General features: G+C 39.3%; 1 protein-coding gene across 5 annotated transcripts in view; it reads right to left on the bottom strand.

Moving 5' to 3' along the window:
* The window catches only part of phf21ab (PHD finger protein 21Ab), a 35160-nt gene extending 13098 nt beyond the window's left edge, over positions 1-22062 (bottom strand). Inside the window, exons 1-11 of one of the 5 annotated variants that reach the window (XM_036212513.1) lie at positions 21529-22062; positions 15300-15339; positions 14954-15005; positions 14706-14795; positions 10896-10928; positions 10758-10823; positions 8242-8394; positions 5922-6158; positions 4699-4788; positions 2134-2481; positions 699-899 (exon numbers count right to left, since the gene is read on the bottom strand). In XM_036212513.1, coding sequence (XP_036068406.1) covers positions 699-899; positions 2134-2481; positions 4699-4788; positions 5922-6158; positions 8242-8394; positions 10758-10823; positions 10896-10928; positions 14706-14795; positions 14954-15005; positions 15300-15339; positions 21529-21643 — 1425 coding nt within the window. In that variant the 5' untranslated portion in view covers positions 21644-22062. The remainder of the gene's footprint in view (positions 1-698; positions 900-2133; positions 2482-4698; positions 4789-5921; positions 6159-8241; positions 8395-10757; positions 10824-10895; positions 10929-14705; positions 14796-14953; positions 15006-15299; positions 15340-21528) is intronic. The other 4 variants (XM_024280984.2, XM_024280985.2, XM_024280986.2 and 1 more) reach the window with 4 other exon arrangements.
* Positions 22063-23813: the final 1751 nt, after the last annotated feature.

Genomic DNA, 23813 nt, shown 5'->3' with positions numbered 1-23813 from the left:
GTATGTGTCACCCTTCCTAGAACCTAGTTTTTTTTTGGGTGGGGAGGTTGGCATAGCCCCCAAGAGATGCACAGAGTATCAATAAATATAGTGCATTGCAGTTGCTATTATTTGTGCGTTTCCCTGTTTGCGAGTTCCCCGGTAGCCTTTCCATGAAACAACAATGTTCTTATGTGTTTGTGGCATCTCCTGCTTGTCAAACACGACTAAAGTTTTCTTCCAATTCTTACAAACACTACTGACTAAACCAAGGGGTGGGGGTTACCTTCAACACTTAAAGAGCCATTTGTGTCGATTTCTAGTCAACCAAAACCCAGTAGGAGCCACCAAGTCTTCACTCACTTTTTAGGAAAATAAGATACTGATTTATATTTTTGTTTTTGCTACTGACATGATACATTTAAATAAACTATTGCACTTTTTGTGCCATAAATAAAACATAAACATGAAGAGCTTTAAAAAAAATAAATAATGAAATAGTTTATAACTTTGACATTTGCAGGACTTCCTTTCAAAATAAAAGACATACTATACCATAGGATCATGTCAATGCAGCGAATGCAGCAGGAAGTGTAAAGTCATCAATTATTGAAAAAAAAAACTGTTTATTTTACTATTTCTGGTGCAACTAATCAGTTGTGGTGAAATGCTCGCTTCTGTGTACCAAAATGATCACGTGGGTAGATTTTAAGCTTTACCTGTCTGGGCCCTGTGTCTTTGTCCCCTAAATCAAATCTTGCAGTGGAATGAGTGGCTGCAGCAGCTTCATCATTTTCCCTCTCTTGGCCTGTTTGCTCTCCTTTCTCTGTCACACTCAGATCTCCCTCTGCCTCTCCGTCCACCTGCTGCAGCTCCTCTGTCTCTCTGTCTTTTTTTTCTCCCTCAGCCTCTCCTTCTGCCTGACCTTTCAAGAGACCGCTCGAGTTAAGAGTTGAACAGCAGTCTGAAAGTCACTTTAGAGTTTGTTTACACATACAAAGAAGTTTTAAATGTTATAACATTGTTAAGTTTCATCTCAATAAGTCCTACAGTACATGGTGGCACTTTGTGAGTGCTGGGTGTTTGGTGTCATTTTTGGATGTGATTGTGTATACTCACAATGACAAACTAACATACAAAAAACAAAAAACAAAAATACACAGAGATTTGCAAAGTCGATGTATACAGTTAGCCATAACCGAAAATAAAAGAGTAGTCTTATTTTAAACCGTATATACGTCAAACAGCTCCGTGCATAGAGTCCATTGACAAAAAAAGGAAGAACTAAGACTCCGCCCCCTGAAACCCGCTGTTATGAACTGTTTATGCATGTTTAAATGGGAGCTGCAACACTGTCGGACATCTCATAAAGTCTGCAGGAAGCTGGTTCAGAATGACATAAAACAATAGGAGTCGTTTTTAAATCTAGATCCAACAGAGTTCCAACAGGCTCCTAAAACCTGCTCATGACGTCTCTCCTCTGTGCACTCTGAGAGCTCAGACATCCTTCAGCCTGCTGACATCAGCTCCTTCTTCTCTAAGATGATAACAACATCAAGGAGGTCCACAGAGGTGAAGCCCACACAGTCCTCCGCTCAATCATCAGACGCAGACGAGCCTCAGAACTGCCTGCTTTCACTGTAAAGCTGCAAGATTTCTTTCTTCTGAAGCTGCGGGTCGCTGCTGAACCTACAGACAAACTTTTGAGGGTGTTTAGCAACTGAAACTGAAGAAAACAACAACCATCAGAACAAGCTTCAAGCATTTCAGGTTCAACCTCGGCTGCTGGAGAGCTGAGAAAATGCTTCACTATGAGAGCTCTTCAGCCGTCATGATTAGTTGCAGTCTTTAACAATGTAAACACAAAGAGCCTTTCAGCAGCACGTCTGTGATCAGCTGCTGCCTCACTTCAGGGATTACTGTCTTTAGTTTGAACATGAAGCAGCAACATTCATGTCTAAGCATAACAGAGCATAGCTTTAAATCAGACGCTGCTGTCACAAAAGGATTTGAGTAAAAATCAGTGTTATAAACCAGATGATGTGAATAGCAAAACATGTTTTTTATAGGTTTGCAGTTTGTAGAATCTGATGAAGTAAAACCTCAGACTCATTCAGTCTCAGTTCTACCGTCTGCCACAGGGGGCGCTCTTACCTTGGGCTCAATATTCAGGCTGCTAATCTGGATGGGAGGCGCTGGGGGCGGGACAGGAACCTGGGCAGGGTTGTTGGGTGCCTGGGCGGGGCTGGCGAGGCGAGTCGGAGCGGCAGAGACGGGCGTGGTTATGACGATACCCGTCAGGGGGGCGGAGCCGGTCTTGCTGCATGGCTGTCCGTTGACGATGCGCACCTGGTGGATGGGGGTGGCTGAAGGCAGCGAAGTGGACAGCTTGGTGGCCAACATGACAGGCCTCTGCAGAAGCTGGGGGGCTGCCATCATGGGCGGTGGAGGTGCCGGAGCGATGGGGACATTAGTGGGTGTGGCCAGTTTTGGTCTGACCTGCTGACGACAAACAGCCAATGAGAAAGGAGTGATGAAATAAACAGAGGTGGAAAGGAAACACTCCTACAGAGGTCTGATTCAGGTGCTCGAACGCTCAGATCAGAGGAGCTGCAGCTTCAGCTCAGACCAGCAGCTCTTTCATCTGTTGCTTGAAACCCATTGACTGTATAAGAGAACTGAACTGAACTGAGTGACTCCTCCCTCCGGCCTTCCAAAAAGGAACTACCCACTGGCTCCAAGAAGCCAAGTTCCCATGGACTTCTATTGAGAAATAAACAAGTATTATTGTATTTGTTAGAATAACCATTCTAACTAAGATAATCTTGCTAATCTTCTTTTTTAACTGATGTGTAGTGCAAGTTATTCAAGTTATAAACTGGCCAATCAGATGCCTCTATAAAAGTAGTTGGTGCCTCGTGTCCAACGCTTGAAACGTTTGAGAGATTTTCAACAAGCTCACTCCTAATTGGTCAATGTGGTTATCACAGAATCGTTAACTCAGACCGACTTGGACCAGAATTACTGACAGGGTCTGGCTCCAACATGGTGGGGTCCATATTGCGAGAAAATAAGGGCTGGGTCCAGAATCGATTCGATTCCGATTTTGTTTTTTTCATGATTCTTTCGAACCTCTCAATGCAATTCAATTCACTTCAATTCAATTCAATTTTGAGTTTACAAGGTTTACACATTTAGACACATTTGTTTAGAAATATATTAATAATCTATTTATATATTCATATTAATCTGATACAGTTCACATACTGGAAAATTTACTAGTGAAATTAAAATGAGATACAGTGTTACATGAATTCTCAAATGGAGAAGCTCCAACAATTGTTCTGCTTCTCCTGGAGGGGATTTCAGTTTGGCCACTTAGGTGGCGATTGCGCTACAGCATTACACCTTAAGAAGAAGAAAATCTGAGCAAAAAAACTGTGCTGCAGTATCAAGCTAGCAGACTTCAGCATCATGCATTAGATTGATCTCTTCTTTTATGGATCAACTATTGATCTACTAAGCTTTGATCGATTCCTTGATTTTATCAACCCAGCCCTAGAAAAAATGGCGGCTTTATTAACTTGGCTGATGCCACACTTTCCAGTTGTCAAATACAGTCAATGTTCACACCTCACAACAGCTTTTCTGGAAACAAACAAACGTGCTGCTGTCTCTTCTCTTGCTGTTTAATCCAGATCAAATTTAAAGCGGCGAGAGGGGTGGAGTCAGTGGAGCATGCTCAGTGGCTGGGCCTTTGTTTTTTTTTTGTTTAATAGAATTTAAACATACTTACCTCAACTCCAGATAAGATGACTGACTAAGTGAAGTGAAAACAATGATTTATGAATTCCCAAAGGCCATAATTTACATAAAATGTTAAGTTTAGAGGCAAATTCCTCATTTCTGAGGACAGCAGCTGCTGGAATTCTGATAAAAAGCTGCTGAACAGCTCTGTGTCTTTTTTGGTTTTGCTTTAATAAAATGTTCTCAGCTAAACTGCAGGAGGAATGGTGGTGGTGGTGGGGGGGTTGTTTTGTCTTGCAGAAAGCTGCGAAGCCTTCCATCCTGGCAGTCTAAAGCCTGTTTTTCATGCCCACACACGTCGCTGCAGATATTCCTCCACATTTTCTACTCTTTGTTCCTATTTACAAACTTTTTTGAAAATGAGTCGCTACTAAAGAATTTAAATGAACAAAGACTTACTTTTATATTTTCTGTGAATGTCACTTCTTAAAACTGAAATTTCTTTAGAAAGGTAGAATATTTTAGCATTTACTTTTCCTGTGTCCACCCCACTTTGTGCTGAACAGAAACTGGACAAATGTTTGATTCTTTCAGGTTCAAGGGAGGAGGGTTTATGCTGCCAGCAGAGCTTCCAGCGAGGGATTACTCATCATCATCATCAACACATCTTCACTCACAGGGTTGAAACAAACCAACAGCCAGGAAGACAAAAAACCATGAAGCTGCAGGAAAACAACTCAAACACAGGCAGGAAACCTCAGAGGAACCTGTTCACGGGTCAACTGGACAAACCAAAAGAAGCACAACAGAAGGAGAAGAGGCGAGAAGAGGCAGCACACAGCAAGGTGGGAGTGTTTGCTTTGGTGTGCTGCTGCCCCCTGCTGGAGAATGAGCATGTCACCTAAGGTAGGGCCACACACACTGGTCCGAGGGCGGGGGGTCAGGGTGGAGGCAGGTCTTACTGGGACGCACCTGTGGCTGAAAGGTGGGTCGAGGCGTCAGTCTAGGAGGAGGGACAAACTGAGGAACTTTGATTGGCTGGCCGGTGGTGGTGGCCTGCACCTGAGACAAAACCACAGCAGAGGGGATTTCTGTGGATCTGCTGCAACCACACATCTGCTGACATCTGGACCCACATGTGATTTATGACAGCACTGATCCAGGATGGATTACAGATGTATGTCTGTCCTACCCGGGGGATGACTTTGTAAAACGCCACAATACTCAGATTTAAGCTCTAAAGAACATTGAATTTATGTGAACGTAACACTTGTGAATAATTACAACAAACGCACCTTTCAAGCAAAATGAGCCATGGTCTGCAAGAGTACCTACAGTGACACACTGGTGCCAAAAAACCTTGATGCCAACAACTTTCAGCAGCTTTTGATCCAGTTCACAACACTTTCATTTAATTCAAGCTCCTCCAACAGGAATTGTAAACATTAATATGTACTAATATTACATTAAAACATGTTTTTTGCGTCCCTACAGAATAAAATGGTAGAAGCACTTCTGATCCTCAATCACAAAACATCTCCAACAATTTAAACACTTTTTCCAAAGCCAAACCAACTCTGAAATATATCTTAAAATCAAGGAACTTTTAAAGGTCTGAAGCTCCAGCAGGAATTCTGATTCTCCTTGGAAAACTTGACTCACTGATCTGCATCTCTGTTGGTGTTTTAATCAATTAAAACTTTTCTCCCACTTTCTTTTTAAAGTTCACGTTTTTGGAGTTTCTCCTCATTTGCTGTCCTTGTACATGCTGATCTTCAGAGGACTGGAACTGGTTATTTGTTTTAATTAAACGTAAGCACGACTCTGGGTCATTATTGAGTTTCTTTTTTTGCTTGCAGCAGTTGTTCAATGTTGATAGAAGTAGGGAAATGTGTAAAACAAGTGAAAGACTCTGAGAAAGCCTGGTCCAAACCACTTCAGAACGTCAGAGCAGAACGATGTGGAAGCAAAACTTAAGAAACGAAGGGTTCAGATCACAGCCTCTGCTGTCAGTCTCTGTGACAAAACCACCTCTGAACCTCAGCCTGCATCTTTCTCTGCTACAAACACATCCTTCAGGATGGAAACACCACTAAGGGGTAAAAAAAAAAAAACATCTGGGGGCAGCTGCAGCTCAAAAGCATCTATGCTCACAAGCATCCAGGCACAACACTGCAGTGACCCGGGGAACTTACCACCACGGCGTTCTTGGACACCAGCCGTACAGGTTCTGAGCTCTGATTGGTCAGCTTGCTGGTCACCTGCAGATTAATGGGGGCATTCTGCGAGTCAGGTTTGGTGATAGCTGTGGTTACCATAGCTACAGTGGGAGGGCGCTGTGCCAGGACGGAACCAGGCAGGGCAGGCGTGGCAGCAGCTTTCAGCACCAGAGGTATAGTCTTGGTGGTGAGAACCGGCGTGACCGTCAGCGTCTGTTAGGGAAGACACGAGGAACAAGACGAGGAACATTACTGATGTTCAGAAATGAACCACTGGGGTGAAAAACTTCACAATGGTGCAAGCACATTACTTTGTAAACAGCAGCTACTTCACTTTAACACAAGACTACCCCAGTATAATTACAGGTAATTATAACTGCTTTGTTAGATACATTCACATGCTTTCATTTATTTATTTATTTAGGACAGAAATTAGGATTCAAATTTGTGACAGCCATAAAAGTCATGGACAGACATAGTTATAAAGAAACAATTTGAAAAGCTTCATTTTTTTAAAGACCCACTATGATAAAATTTGTGTTTTTGGTATTTTTAATATGATCTTGTGGCATTTTTATTATGGTGGAGGACATATACAAAGAAAATCAAGCTTAAAATACATTTCTGAGTATTTCTTTATTCAAATCGTAAACCAGAAGCACATGAAAAATACTGTAGCTTATTTCTGATGTCGAAAACAGGTTGAGCAGGGCCACACGCTCCCTGCTCTGCACACACATGTACCGGTGTTGTTCTCTACATTTGACCCGTCCCCTGGGGGAGCGGTGAGCTGCATACACGGCCGCACTCAGGTACCATCTAACCCCTTAATGCTGAGTAAGGAGGCATTGGGTCCCATTTTTATAGTCTTTTGTATGATTCGGTCTGGGTTTGAACTCATAACCTTCCAGTCTCAGGGAGGACTTTACTGCATTCTACCACAAGGCCACTGAGCTCTGTGGCAGCTCCATCTGCATGTGGGAAGACCTTTTTCTCGACCTCATCACGGAGGAGGCGGGTCATGAGAGATCAGGTTTATTAATTTTGAAGAGCTCTACAAAAGTGTCGATGCACGTGTCCATGAAATTATTCAGAAATCATTCAGAGGTTCTCCCACTAAGGAGCAGCAGGTGTCCCGCAATATGATAGGAGAAAGCTGCTGCTCTGCCAGTAACAAGTGGGAGGGACTTTTTAGCAGCAGGGAACACCATAGAAAAATTTGAAGAAGTAAATTCTGACATCCCCTGCTTCTCTTACTTTTTAAAAATATAACTTTGTTATTTTTTCTAGATGCAATGTGTCATATTGCATTTTGTTTACTTAGACATGCTGTGTTTTTTAATTTTTATTTAATTTAACCTTTCAATGAAATTAGATCTCTTTTTCAAGGGAGACCTGGGCCGAAATTAATCATCACAAGAAAACAAAAATAGTAAAAACAATAAAGTAGAAATAAAATACAATTAAAATAAACAGTGTAACAATAACTAAAAGGTTAATCATGAATAATGCTGTCAGGTTAAGAGTGACATGTGTATATTTCTTCTAAAAGCTCAGAAAGCTTTGCTTTAAAGCAATTCAAGGGAATTAGGTCACAGGTATTTTTTTATAAATAGGACAATTTTGAATTCAAAGATGTCATTAATGTTTTGTTTTTATAAATAGGCCTACGTGACCAAATGTTTTGATGTGATATATATTTATGTTCGTATATAAGTACTTGATATGTTTTATTAAATATATGTCTTGAAGATTTTCAAAAAATTTATTGTAGGTTTTTATTTTGTTGGTTTTTGTCTCCGATTTGATCCATTGCAACCCTAGAGATGACTAGATCCATGTGCGTTTTCCTCATCCGAGCAGTACTGGATAGCTCTATCATGCTTGCCGTTTTTGTTGCACTGGTAATGTTAGGTTGAGGGTGTGAGGGGGCTGTAAGCTAGCAGGAGAGCACTTAACAGATAGATGATGGGAAGGAGGCGGGCTTACTCCATGACAACAGTCCTGCTCACAACTCAAGGTTAATTTCTAATGAACTCCTGCCACTCTGCAGAAATTATGTTCAAGAAAACGAAAAAGTCTTTTGATTTTGGATAAAAACAGCACAATCATAATTAAATGACCACTTTTACAATTGATCAAAAGATGAAGGGAGTGTTTTTGACTGACACATTACAGTACCTGTGTTTTGAAAGTAAAAGTTTTTGATTCTTTAAAACTTATAAACTACAGGGGTCAACTTCTTTGTGTCAAACACAAAGTCTCAGCTGTGTCATCTGTGTTTAGCATCTCTTACCTGCTGCAGTCCTCCAGTAATCTGCTGGCTCTGCAGTAGGTTCATCGGCTTCATCTCGCCCCCTACTGGAGGGGCCTGGACCTGCAGCTGCAGCTTGGCCTCAGGTTCCTGCTTCACCAGGAGCTCCTTTCTGAGCTGCTCCACCACCTTTTTCTGAAAGGAGCACAGTCATGATTTTCCCACCAGCAGTTCAACAACTCAAAAACTCAGCAGATTAAAATTGTCTCTTAAGCACAAAGTTGATGAAAGTCTCATCCTGATCCCTCCTGGTCTCATCACCAGATTCTTCTGACTTCTTCATCCTGAGCCTGGATCAGTACTCCATTTAGAAAAGGATTGTACTTCTCACAATTTGTGCATGGATTTAAACATTTTTAAAGATATCTTGCAGTTGAATCAAGAGCATCTCAGAACAAAGGAACCTGGAGCTCACTGATCACATTTGCAGCCGTCAGATGAACAAAAATAAATGTGTCTTTATCCTGAGACTGAGACTGGCGGGTCCAATCAAAGATTCCTAACAGAGAAATCACGGCCCGAGAAGGGAAGGGATATTTTTATCAGCTGCTCTAGGATTGTGCTCAGCACACTTACTTCCAGATTTTCAGCTCACTGACAGTTTCTATTTTTAGTCCTTTCTTAAATCCTTTAGAGTTGGCTAAGAAAATAAAAAAATAAACCAAAACTCATGAATAATCAATATCCTCCTAATTTATTATGAGCTTAAAGTCACAAAGAAGCAGAATGCCAGCAAATGGTAACACGATGAGCACAGAGGGAGAAGGTCACACACGAACCAAGTAACGCATGGACTCGGAGGATAAAGCCCATCTGTTGCCTAGCAACGCTCTAAAACAGCAACTTCAAGCGGCGACGCATCGACTAAAGACATCTGAAGAAGAGGAAACCAAGCAGAGCAGAGTGACCTGAAGCTCTAACGTGGTGACCTTTTTGCTGAGCCACTCATCTGCTGACTTCATAATGTTCTCATCAAATGATGCTTTAAAGGGTCACTTCACAGCAATCACAAACTCCAGCGTCCTCAGAGTTATCAGAACTCAGCTTAAATCCACACATTAAAGATTCCAATGATCAAATCCCTCATTTGTTTTGTTTTAGTTTACAGCATTTTTTTTTCAATAAAACAGCAGTCAAATCTGAAGTGGTGAACAAATCCAGGCACCTGAGCGCCCCCTAGGGTTCAAAAAAGTATCTTCACTTTTCCAGACCACAGCGAACAAAAGCTTTTTTCTTTCCAGGAAGTTTTCATTTCCCTGCGACTGTAGCGGCTCTGTACAACACCTCATTGTTAACAAGCAAATCTCACACACGTGCAACAAACGCACACATGAGTGTGTGAAGCCTCTGATCAGACACTGCCTTACAACACTTCCTGTCTGTGCTGATGTCAGAGCAGGTCGCACCAACTGCAACCGCACAAAAATAGAAAGCGCACAAAAAGTAGTTAAAAATAATCCAACCTAAAATACATGAAGCAACAAAAAAGACACACCAGAGCGTTCACCTGAGCACAGAAACTTCTGCAAAAGCATGCAAACACTTCTGTTTTTAAATGTACAGTTTAGGATTACTGAGAAACACAGAAACACAACAATCCCACAAAAGTTAAACAGTCTCTGTGAGAATCCTCTAGTCAATTTGGACGCTAAGCTACACTAAATCGAATTATTTAAAAAACACTAGCTCACAACCAAGAAAACATCAGACAGAGCTTCATTAATTATGATAGTTAAAATCCAATTCAATCCAGATGACTCCAACAACAACAGGCTATCTTTATCTGAAAAGTACGGTGGCTGAGACCCGCCGTCACAGCATAAACAAATAAGAGTGCAAACCGAAATTAAATTCCCGCAAATAAAAAGAAATGCTGCTAAAAATAAAAGAAAAACTTGTGCAAATAAAAAGAAACACATCTGCAAATTGAAAAAAAAGCCCCAACAGAATTAATAATCTCATACTGAACAAGTAAAAGCTGACAAAAAATTGCATCTAGTTTACATTAACAACAGAAAATAATCACAACAAATGTTAAGAATATTCTGACTTTAGAGGGACAAAAACACTGACTGAGACACAGATTCATTACATTTTCTAATCTATTATGTATGAAAATTCAATAAAAAAAGCATCAGATCATAAAAACGTAAGTCATAATTTAATTATCAAAGCCAAATAATTAAAAAAAGCATCTCCCATCGCATAAAAAACTGCTGCAAATAGCAGCTGTCAGTTCATTTTTTAGCTACGTTGTGAAAAACTGAGAGAAACAGCTAAAACGTAGAAGCCACAGCTCACATCCTGCCTGCATGTTGGCATGTTGCAGTAAAGCATGATGGTGGGGGGGCTAATGATGTGTGTTTGAAATCAGTCACAGAGAGAATCATGAATGTTTCTTCTAAAGTTTGTGGGCACTGACAGCTCTCACACGATCAGAGGGGTCAGAGCTGGTTTTACACTTCAACCTGATGAAGGATGAGTGAAGGTTAACAAACCTGCTTCTCGCTGAGCGCGGTGATCTTAGCCTGAAGTTCGTGCAGCTGCTTCTTCAGATCTGCGTTCTGAGACAGAGAAGAGGGTTAAAAACTGAGCAGCACGGGAGCGTTTGGAGGTTTGATCCGGGGTTCGTTTACCTGAGGGTCCTGTTTCATCTGAGCAACCAGTTTCTGCAGAAGAAGACAGCAAAGCAGAAAGAAAAACATGAGCCACAGTGACATCTACAAACTGAAAGAACATGTTGGGTCAGGATGAAACTGAACACAGATCCTCTAATAGACAACAACACAGGAACATTTATAACATAACCTTGAGCTGCAACAACTAAAACATGCAGCAATTTTAACTTCTCACCTTTTCTACATCAATTACCTGAAGTTTATTTCATTTAAGGGACAATTACACAAAATTAAAGTTCCACATTCTTGCTGACCTTCCATCTTTTATGCTCTTTTTCTAGCTGAGGTGGTGGTTGAGGTGGGGGGACTGGGTGGAGCTACCAAGCACTGTTCTGGATCTTTCTCCAGTTACATCAAACCACTCCCCTGAAATAGCCAGCCCTGCTAACTGACGCAAACAAAACTCCTGGATGAAACCATGAAGCTTTCATCAGCGTGCACCTCCAGCTGGATCTCTGTGGCTTTCCAGGCAGGATCACTCTTCAAACATGGCCGCTCGTTCTGAGCTTTCTGTGCTAAACTGTCGAATAAGACGGAGATTCTTCACAGATCGCTGTTCCCAGCAGCAGCGTGGGCTTCATGCTCAGCTCCATGTGGTCCATTTGGGAGGAAATTACCTCCAATGTAAAACTTCAGCTGCACCTCCACAGGAGACATCTTTCAGAGCTGCTGTGTATTTTCAGCTCAGACTCACTTCCAACTACGGATGTGTTTCCTTTCATTTCTCTGTCAAGATGACTAATAACATCACATATGACTTTTCTAAAAGAGGAAGAATTAGAAACAACAAGAAAACAAACCTGTGCCTTGTTTTACCAGCTTTTTTCACTTAACCCTTTAACACCGAAGCTCCAGTGTTTGGGTTATTTGATTTACTGTAACTTTTCAGCCGTTAACACAACCAACGTCATTCCAGCACGATCAACATCGTTCTGCTCCACTTTTCTGCTGGAATTACGTTGACCATTTATTTTGCTACGCTAATGTTAGCTTGGGCTTGTGAGGTGCTATAAGCTTGTGGGAGAGACTGTAAACAAAGGGCTGATGGGAAAATTAGTGGAGCTCGTTTTTGCGCCACAACCTAGATGAACATTTCTGATGAATGCTGCAGAAAGTAGGTCATAAAAAAAGACTAGGGTTGGGAATCGATTGAAAAAAAATAACTCGTTAATCGTGAACTGAAATAAAATAATCGCAATTAATCGCGAATATTTGCTGACCACTGTACATCAAAACTGTACATTTAGAAGATTTATTTTAATCAAGGATTTCAAATGATTAAAAAAACTATATGACATTAATCACACTTTTATGTTGTGATTAAACACTATCAAAATATTTTAGTAGGTAAATTTGATGAAAATATTGAACAAAAACAGGCCAGAGAGAAAATTTTCCTTCATAGTTATTGTCTGAAATGTTTGAATTTATCAAGTGCTAACTCAGAAGTGTAATTTGTGTGTACAAAACACATCAGCAGTAAGATAAGCAGAACTCTAAAGACTTATTTGTGCAGTATTACTCCAAGAAAACAGAGATGCTGACATACAGCCTTAAGAAAAGAACCCGCAGACCTAAAAAAAAAAAAAAAAAAAAGCTCCAGTCACATTGCCCAAATTCTCTATATTACAGCGCGGCCTGCTTTAAAACAACGGTTTCTTTCACCTGGGAAAAAAAAACAAGCGGTAAGAAGTGAACTCTCTATCTTGGCGGATGCTTTATTTAACCAATCATAACGATCAGCATATATAATCGTTTTGCTTTGCCGCTCAGTGACGCTTGGTGTGTATCCGTGACAACGCACCGGACCACGGATCAAACAGTCCACCTTTAATGAAAAAGCAATCTAAACCACAAAATTAACAAAAATAAAGTACTAAAAAAATGCTTAAATATTTATGTATTTTGTAAATGACCACGGTATAAGTGGGGAAAAAAACAGACCAAGTGTTTTAATGCACACTGCGGATGACTGCACCGCCGAGGCAAACCGAAGGACTCCTGCTCCGGGAGGTGTGATTAATTTGCGTTAATTAATATTAACGAGTTCATTGTATTTTGTTAATTGCATGCATTAAAGCGCACAGCCCTAAAAAAGATTTATTTTATTTTGGCTAAAAACTGTATATTCATAATTAAAAGACCACTGGGAATGACTTGAAAATAGAAAAAAATATAGTTGCAATGGGACTTTGATGGATCTAGTCGTCTACAAGTTCATGTATAAATGGAGTAGAGCAGGGAGCTTGTGGCCCGCCCAGCGTATTTTCTAGATCACAAATACGAACGTTCTCAAATGGCATTTTTGCGTCTCCACCTGATTCACAGCAATTTCAATAAAGAAATACTCAAAAATGACATTTTAAGCTTAATTTTGTTCTTCATCATAATAAAAATCCCACAAGAACATGCTAAAAACACCAAAAATACAAGGTTCATAGAAGTTCGGTTTAAAATAAATGTGATTTCTGGACTTTGCACAGTTTTGAGTTTATACATTATTGAACTGCTGTTGTTTGGAATTTTAAAAAGAATGAGAAACCACATAAATGAAGACAGTTTTGGAGTTTTTTTATGTTTCCAAACCAAGTAAAACAAATTATTTCAATCTTAAAATTCAGAGAAAGTAAGGAAACTTAAATAAATTTGTCAGTTATCTTTAAAACTTTACTAGAGAGACTGAAGCTGATATTAAAAGCAAAACCTACTTTGATAAATAGAAGTCTGTGATTGCTTCATATTTGTGCACAAACTGGTTCACTTTAACAAAACATAAAAATGTAAAATCCCTCATAAAATAAATACACCACAAAAATGTTTAATGTGACATTAAATAAGTTTACTTTGAAGTAGCAACAATAATGTTAAATCTCTTTATGACTGAATATATCTTTGCTAAATGCGTGTCTGTTTTTGACAGAATGCTGACATAAATACTTGAATATCTTGAAAGAATTTATCACATCATTTACTCACATAATAAGCTACACCTTTATGTTTGTGTGCAAATAACCTTTAAATGTCACGCTCATCAATCAATGTCAGTGGGTGGAGCTACAGCTCATTAAGTTAAGGCAGCTTTCTTTTTTAAAGATATATTTACTGGCTCAGCATCAATCCAGAATTGATTAGTCGGGCCTTGTATGGATTAACCAATCACACACCAGAGTCAACACAAGACTTAAAATAACTTACTGAGAACACAATAAAACATTTTGGATTTAGTTACTTAATATGCAAATCAAATTTAAATACTAAGCACATAAATATTGTTGTGTATCATCAATTTTATAATTTAATTGTTTGCTTTTTGGTATCTTTAGTGGTTCTGTTGGGTCACTATCAGCCACCTGTATTTAAAGTTTGTGCCTCTTTTGATATCTGGCATCAAAATGTTTTTAATGTTTGAACAGCAGCCCATTTTCATCTTCTGTGTTTCTTGTGGAAAAAGCTCTGACGTCTTTGCAAGAATTAAATCTCTCCTGCAGGTTTCAGATTGACAGCAGCTGCACATGACTGAGTTGGCAGCTTCAATAAACTAGACACGGGTTCTTCTCCCTGCTGGGTTTGTTCTGTCTAACCTCCACCAGGTGAAATTATTCTACCAAAGAATATTTTTTTGAATTCCGTTTCCCGCAACAAACTCAGCCCCAACCTTCTGAAGGATGCCCCAGTAGACTTTCCACAGATAAGACAGATTTAATGGACAAGAAAAGTGGGAGGAAGGCCACCAGCTCTATGATCCAGCAGCCTGGAGAGACAGCTCACCTGATGGATCTGGATCTCCACCTTCAGAGCCTCCTGTAACGTCTGTAATTCCATCATGGATCCAGTCAGTCTGCCAGCCGATCGATCAGCCTGGAAACAGACGACACATCTCAACACAAAGTCTCATGCTCTGCAGCTCAGCTCACAGTTGTCATAGTTACGTCAGGTCCAGTGTGACCAGCGCACCACCGAACCAGAACCAGCACACCTTAGGTCTGCAGCACATGGAGAAGTGTCATGACTTTTACCTGAACACCGTCTCCAGTAGGAAAACCATCCAACTGAAGCATCAAACTGCCGCTGCAGCAAAGAAACACAAACTGCAGTCAAACATCACAACACAGGCAAAAAGGTAACACAATAAAACAATCAATGTTTCTACTATGTCATAAAATGATTCATTTTCATATCCTCAACAGCTGGTTTGTTAAAGTTGATCATGATCAAGTGTAAATTCAGCAGTTTCTGTGTTTGATTCAAACAGATAGATCACATGGACTCTGCTATTTTAAGATGTTATGAAGCACAGTAATGATGTGAGTCACGTTCAGATGTGATGCATTACTGTAAATAAACCAGGAAAAAAAGACTCACCACTTAGCTGTGGAACTGGACTCCACCCCTCTGCGCTGCCCTGTAAAACACAACAAGCGCACACCGTCACAGGACAGCAAAAAATAAATATCTTTGTGTTTTCATAATCCAAAAGGACGCAAAAACTGTCAATTAAATACTAACTTGTGGCGCATACAGAACTGTGTACTGCTTTGTTGCAAATATTTGACGAACATAATTGTTATTTTCACGCTTTTCTTTAAAAATATCAGACTGATTAAAAGTTGCAGCTTCACATCTTCATGTAACTTTTTCAGACTGAGTTCAACATTGATAAAAAGTAGGTTTTATGTGAAATTTATAGTTTCTTTAAACCTAATTGCTAATGTTTTTCCTATTTTCAGCACTCATATTGGTAAGCAATCATAAAGTAAACTTTCCAAATCTTAAGCTAATATTCACATTTGTAAACACTAAGGTTGCCACGAGCAGTCGACTAATCAACGGTTAATTAAAATAGTCGGCGACTAATTTAATAGTCGTTACTTTATATTATACGGAGTCAGAGTGCAGTAAAGTTGAAAGTTATAATGGCATTCTGCCAGCTTTTTGGACTATTTTAACATGTATTAAAGTTTTTTAGGCTATTTTGGAGTTTAGCTAATATGTCAGCTACATGCTAGCTAATTTGGCTAAATTGGGATTTTTTTCAGTTGTGTAGGATAATTTGGAGTTTAGCTCAGATTTCAGCTATATGCTAGCTATTTTGGCTAATGTAGGCTTTTTTAGTTTTTAGGCTAATTTGGAATTTATCTCATATTTCAGCTACATGCTAGCTATTTTGGCTCATTTTTGCTTTTTTTTTGTTTTTTAAGGCTAATTTGGAGTTCAGCTAATATTTCAGCTGCATGCTAGCTATTTTGGCTAATTTGTTTTTTTTAGGTTAAGTTGGAGTTTAGCTAATATTTTAGCTGCATGCTAGCTGTTTTTGGCTAATTTAGGATTTATTTGTTTTTTAGGCTATTTTGGAGTTTAGCTAATATTTCAGCTACATGCTAGCTGTTTTTGGCTTATTTAGGCTTTTTCCGTTTTTTAGGGTACTTTGGAGTTCAGCTAATATTTTTGCTGCATGCTAACTGCTTTAGCTAGTTTAGGCTTTTTCCGTTTTCTAGGCAAATTTTGCATTTAATTTATATTTTAGCTGGCTTTTAGCTTCAGCCTTCTCAGCTATTAGCTTCAGCGATTTCAGCTATCAACTTCAGCGTTTTTAACTATCAATTTCATATTCTTCAGCTATCAGCGGAAGCATCTTCAGCGGCCAAATTTAGCTTACAGCATTCACACTAGCATTACTGCAGGTTATGCTATATATCTAGTTTTTAGTTAGTTTAAAGCTATTGATGGTTAAGAAGTGTGCATTACATCCATTTTACACACGGCCCGATTAGTCAACTAATCGGGAAAAAATAATCGGTGATTAGTTGACTATTACAATAATCGTTTTTTGGCAGTACTAGTAAACACATATAAACTAATGTATCATATTGTGTTTTTCTATGGACTGGTTAGAGCTGTTGGTTTCTGAGCCTGTTGGACTTTTGTGATTCCTTGAATCAGCTTTGGGACTTCGTGATCAATATGGAACATGAGAAGCTTCGGGAGGAAACACGCGAGCCCTGCGTGCAGAGATGAAACCATTTACTGCTGCAGTACAACGGGACAGAGGAGACGGTTTGTGAGTATCCCCTTTCATTACCCCGAGCTAAAAGTAAGTGACCAAATCAACCGTCATGAACCCAAAAAAGCCACATCCATGCCACAACTGGGCAGCAGTCCTGACATCCAGAGGAGCCCGAGTGAGTCAGAGCGGGCCGTGGGGCTGCAAAAACTTTAAAGTCTACACTTTGTTAGGAAAGCATCCATAAAGCTGCAGATCCTGAGGAACCAACTTCTTATTTCTTACAATCATATAGTTTATGTGCCCCCTTCCTTTTCAGAGTACTTCTATAAGAAGAAACAGCCCCCCTCAGTTGTTTCATGGAGTTCCCTGATTCTGTGAGAACCTAGCAAGATGAAGGACAGACCTGCTCCTCCTCCTCCAATCAGTTAAATAAAACCAGGTGAGAAGTTTAGAGAGGAAATGACTCACAGGCTTCAGAAATCTGCAACGAGGAGGGATCCTTTGACACTGAATCTGCTCACAAATGCAGATGACTAAAATATTCTTCTTTCACTTAGGCACTTTTATGACTTTAAGATATAATTTAGAACAAAGAAACGAAGAGATTAAAAACGACATCATGATCTGGGGATATTTCTCTCAATTTTTCTTGTTTTTTGGTACTCTCTGCAGCGCCCTCTGTTGTTTATGTGTTAGGACAGAAAAACAACAGCTGCTCGGCTCCAACAAAAGCTCCTCAAAACCATCAACAGCTGTGAATACAAACAGAAACTGTTCATTTTTAAACCACCCAAACATTCAGGACTGAAACACCCACCCAAACATGGCTGAACAACAAATTCACTCATCACAAATAAATACATAAATAACTTCACCGCAAGTTGCAGGTAAAAAGCCACAACATAAAGTTTACTTTTAGCTATGCAGGAGCACACAGCTGCCCTGACATTTGCTGGTGCAAACCAAAAGAGAGAGGCTGAATGAAGCTGCATCGCTGCGTGTTAATGCTAAACTGAAATAACATCAGGCTGCTGATAAACGTTGCACAGGAACTAAACAAACGCACATACAGAGACAGTCCAATACGAAAAGAGTACATTGCTTTTTTTTCCCATTTTCTTCCTCAATAAATTCTACTGTCTCGGGGGATACAACAATGTGTAGTTCTCGAAAACACAGAGAAATTACAAGCAAAAAAATAGGATTTTTTGGAAAAGCTAAATAGCCTCTATTTGTGGACGACCTTAAACACTTGGATCAAGTGTTTTTTCAAAGTTTAAAAAGCTTCAATCTTATTGCGAAATTTAACAACTGAGTGAGGAAAAACACTTTCTTTGTACCCTAAGTCCACCCCAGCACTAGGAGATTGGTGGTTTGAAAAAGTCAGGTCATAGTAAAGACTCAAACAATAGACTCAGTGCTTTTCTGCCTGACACTCAGCTTCAGGAGATGCATTGGAGGCTTATATCACCAAATGGTTCCCAGCACAGCTGTGACTGCAGCACAGGATGAGTAAAATCCACAGAGCATGATAAATTCAGATGCGTGAATCCTTGATAACTTCAACTTTAGGTCTTTTTGTTAGTTTTTAAACACTGGATACAGAGTTTTACTTAAGTAATATAAATCTTTGCATAAAATGTATTTTTTAATGAAAGAATATGACTTTTACTGACATGAAGAATAAAAACAAAGCAGCAGAAAAGGAGCAAAGTGATGTTTTTTGGTATTTAAAATGTAACAAAAACGAATATTTTACATATTAAATATTATACCGCCTCAGCAATACTATTTTAGGAACTTGCAGTAATGATTTGGCAATCTAAAAGAAGCAGAAAGGCTTCTACACACAGACACAACATTTTATAATTATAAAAAACTACCAAAAAAGTTAAAAAAAAAAAAAACATGTAAGAGGCTTTTAATAGGATGACAAAATAAGAGGTAAAGCAGACGAACTACAACTGCTTTGAGGTGTTAGTAAACCAAAGCAATGAGTAACTCTTTTTTAAATTATAACTTAATAAGTTTTGTTGTACTTTAATCTTAATTTAACATCAATTTTACATGAATACCACATCGGAGAACACTTTGTCTATGTAAATGGAAAAAATGAACAGAAACCATATAAAAAGTTAATCTAAAAAATATTAACTTTTAATATCAACTAATTTTAAGATATGTTGTTTGTTTTTTATTTAATTTAATAAAACTACTAAAACTTCAATTATTTGAAATATAAAAAGGTTGAATATGCAGATACATGAGCAAAAAATAAAAAAATGTAAATGAGCAATTATCTTATTTAAAAAAATGTCCTTCAATTTTTCATATTAGCTCTTGGCTCTCAGATTTGAGTAAGTTAAGTTAAGATAAACACCATAGATGTAAACATCTAAAGCACTACTTTGCCATAATTTAATAGTAAATAAGTAAATTATAATATTTTAAAGATTTAAAGGAAAGTTGTAAGAAGGAAAAAAAATATTATTTTTATTTATTTTTACTAAAACTTGAATAAAAAGTTGGATATAAAGTATTTTTCTTCTTTCATAAGTGAACTAGATTATCCAGTCTGATGCCAAGCTCCCTGGTCACTCACTCACAACTCAGTGCGCCCCCTTATGGTCAAAAAGATGAATTACAACTAACATGGAATATCGATATCTTTTTGTTTGAAAAAAATATCAATACACATTCATTCAAATGTCAAAAGATCACTTCTCATAAACTTTTATGTTCCATTTATGAAGATCTTACAACAGCTGGAATAAATTACACAACACTGCAAATATATACAATCCAACACAAATAACAATCTCAGTCTGTAAAGTTTCATAACAAAAGAAGAATGTGAAATTATTTATTTTCAATGAGTTAAAAGAAATTACAATTTGATGTATAAATTAATAATTATAAATTACATTTTTCATGTAATTAAATAGCAGTGTGTCATTACGTTAGTTCATGCTGAATGAGGTGGTGTTCATTAACACCTGATTGTCGGACCCCCTCCCTCCCTATGAGGAAACAGCAGAAATGTAAGGTTGATTCTGAGTTTGGGGGGGCGGGGGGTTGCCCTGAAATGCGGATGAGTCTGGGCAGCTGCTGCTGGAGCGGAGCGGGGGGGCGACCGGAGCTCAGACTCCGGCAGCTGCCTGCACGGACGGGATGCGGGTTAATTGTAATTGGACTAATTGCTCTCTGGGTGGGACGTGAAGTTTTCTGGATAAACTTCGATCAGCGGCGCTGCATGCCGCCGCTGCGGAGGCCACAACTCCAGAACTGCCGCTAAGATGGAGCCCGAGAGCTGCCAAGTGCTGGAAAACATCGAAAAGTGTGGTTTTGTTTCAGCGGCCGAATAAATGTTTTATAAGCGTCTTATTAACCCTCCACGGCCGCGTACACTTCTCCCTGTTTAATTTACAAAGATTCCCTATCGCAGCGTCAAAGTGGCCTTTTTCAGCATAAATATTTTTTTTCTTTTTTTCTCTCTCTCTTTAATGTTTCAGCATGAAAAGCTCACAGCCGACATCTCTCTGTGAGAGGCGGCCAGCACTCCGAGAACAAGTGGATAACGTTAGCTCTAGCCGCTAATGCTAACATCCTGCTAGCTGCCCGGGCTAACGCCGCCAACACGCGGATAACTTATACCAAAGATCAGCTCGGAGCGCGAGGAGGAGGCGAGAAAGGAAGAAAACGGAGGGGGGAGTGAGAGAAATTCGCACGGGAGCAGTCCCGAAAGACGCCATCTTTCAAAACAAACCCTGACAGAGAGCAGGCGTTGGTGGCTCTAAGTTCTGTCGGCCCCTTGTCCTCCAGAACATCAACTCCTAGAATAAGAAACAGAGCAGCTAAACACACAGAAACACACGAAACACTCGCCGCCTGCCAGCTCACACACCTGCCCGCATACGGCCGCGGACACACGGCGAAAGACAGTGAGCACCAACCGGGTGAAGTTTGACAACGGACAAAAATTAAAGTTATGAAATTAAAAAGCCCAATGTGCACTTACTCAGCAGCAGTCTTCCTCCAGATTAATTAAATATATATCTATTAGAAGCCGATCCGCGATGGAATAAGATCACACAAATAGCCCGGCCGCGTCCTTCCCGCGGAGCTAGAATTAGTTGTTATATTTTAGATGTAGTTTCAGTAAAAAATGTGTAAAAAGAGAGAAACTGAAGCTACAAAACAAGAAGAACTCTTCTTCAATCTCATTCAGCTCAGCCTCAGCACAACACAGATCCTTGCGCTCCGGAGCTAGAGGAAGGGGGGGAAAAACTACTCCTTTTTCGCAGTAATGGCCGTTTATCCGCCACGAAGCGTTTGATATTGGCTTTTGTCGCCGTTAAAGTTCGTTAAATCGAGCCGATGAGCTAGGCTAAGCGGACAAAAAATGTGTTCAAAAAGCGGACTACTTTTTGTGTCGGTGCGGCGAATTTATTTCACTTTGCCTAAGGAACGGCGGTGCTGCGACTCCCATTGCCTAGGGAAAAAACCCGGATGTAAACTCAGTGAAACTCTACGGAGAGAAAGTCAGCACGCACGTACACACTCAATGACACACACGCAAACACACACCGTGAAAGTCGGCGGAGCAGTTCGTTGTGTTGTGATGGTTTGTGACGGGCTCCGTGTTCCTCCTCCTTTTTACACCGCGCCGTCCGCTCCCAGGCAGCCGCTGCTCGGCCTCCATGTTCGGCTGCTGGAGCTGCCGGACTGTTGCACTTTGTGGAGGAAGAGGAGGATGAGGAAACGGAGGACAGGTGGCTCCGTTTTTTTTCTCTCATTCTACTGGGATCAGAGTCGGCCTCAGTCCACGAAGGGCGGAAGGGAAAGATCTTCACAAGAAAATGACTAATAAAAACAGCAACGATAGTGAAATCAGAGCTTTTCTCTGAAACATCTTTTACCTAATTAAGTGTTTTGCATTTGAATTCCAAGGTTATTTTTTGTTTTTGTTTTTTAGTGTTCAGATAATATTTGCATTACTATAGTGCCCTGAAAATCGATGCAGCTTTAAAATATTAAAAAATATATATTATAAAAAATAAAATACTGTGACAGATGTGTTTGTGTTTACTTGTTGGCATAATTCCATTATATTTTATTGTGGCTCCAGAGGTGGTTTGATACAGTCAATTTTGTATATATATATATATATATATATATATATATATATATATATATTTAAATGTTATTATATAAATAAGCAAATTTTTACGGGTTTATCCTTTGGGACCCATTACACTTGTAGACTAGTGTCACTTTTATACCTTACCTTGACTCCCCAGTAGGGGTCCCTCGGGGAATTGTATTAGGCCTTCTGCTATTTCCTACTAAAAAGAAGGGGCTCAAAGCGGGTACAGTCCCACTTTCACCTGGACCTCCTGCGTCACCTTCACCACATCTCATCACTGTCTTACAGCTCTACATGCCCTGAACAACTCCAACGTTCATCTCTTCTTTTCCAGATGTCCTCATACAAACCTCAGCTCCTCTCTTTGTATCCCGTCATACACTTTCTCTAGATCTACAAAGACTTCTTATCTAAAAGCCTTCAAAAAGCAAATACTGGATTTGAGATTCCATTTCTCTAGATCAAACCATACTGTTACTCACTTATACTTCTGACTTCAGCTTAGCTTCGACTACTCTTTTCTACAACTCTTTTCGTGACTCATCAGATTTATTCCTCTGGAGTTTCCACAACTCTGCACACCTGCCTTAAAAATGGGCACCAGTACACTTCTCCATTCCTCAGGCATCTTCTCACCCTCCAAGATCGTGTTTAGCAGTCAAGTCAGAAACACAGCTGCCAACCCCTCCTAAACACGTCCATACCTCCACAGGTATGTTATCAGGACCAAACACCTTTCTTACTCTCCATCCTCTTCTTCCGCTCCTCACCTCATATCTTTACTCTCTAACATTTTTAAAGTTCTCATTCCATCTTTCCATCATATTTTCTGAACATCTCAACATATTTCTTTCTGTCTTTCACCAAAAATCAAACAGTATTTTGTTTGTAAGATAGCTAACCAAGCCATAGATAGTGCCATGCTTAAGGAAACATAATTTTCTATGTGTACCTGTCATTCACATCTAAATGACAAGAACTTTGGTGAATAAATAAAGTTAACCCTTAGTATAAGTTTTCAAACAAATAAATATGTAGTTTAATTCACAATGTTAGAAAAATAAAAGTAAAAACAATTTTTTACATGTTTTTGTTAACAGATGTAATTTTTGTCTTTTCCATAATAGGTCAATATTTTGGGGCCTCTAAAGTGACATCGAACAATAATCTAAGAAAAAAAAAAAAAAAAGGATTTAATATTTGGTGCTCACTAGTTAGTATCTGGAGCTCACCAGATAGTAACCAGAAACTTTGTTTTTTTAATTCCTCCCTTTAGGGGGTCCATACAATATAGAGGTAACCAAGTAGTTTGTTGATGAGTACGGAGACTTTAAAAAAGACCAGTTCTGGCTGTATTACCCAGATTGCACTTCGGCATTGCTTTTAGACTCCAGTATTTTCAATGATGAACTAGAAGTTGTTCCAAGAGTAAAGATACGTGTTTGCTGATGATGCAGTTTTTTTTCTCATGCAGAGCAAGTTAGTCTTTCTTTTCCTGCTTTGACAACTTTAAAATCTTCCTTTGTTGAAGTAAACAAGTCCATCAAGAATTGATACTGTTTTCACAACTTTAGGTAAATAAAAATATCAATCAATGTAATAATTTTAAAAACCAAACAAGTGAATTAATGTGTTTTAGTAAATGGATTTATGTGACTATTTGGTGACTTGCTCATTTTGCAGGACGGAGAGGATGTAATCTGTTTTTTGAAATAAGAAGTCAAGT

Source organism: Oryzias melastigma, linkage group LG6, assembly GCF_002922805.2.
Source record: "Oryzias melastigma strain HK-1 linkage group LG6, ASM292280v2, whole genome shotgun sequence".
Taxonomy (NCBI): domain Eukaryota; kingdom Metazoa; phylum Chordata; class Actinopteri; order Beloniformes; family Adrianichthyidae; genus Oryzias; species Oryzias melastigma.
The sequence above is the reverse complement of the archived record's forward strand: the minus strand, read 5'-3'. Positions and strand labels throughout refer to the sequence as shown.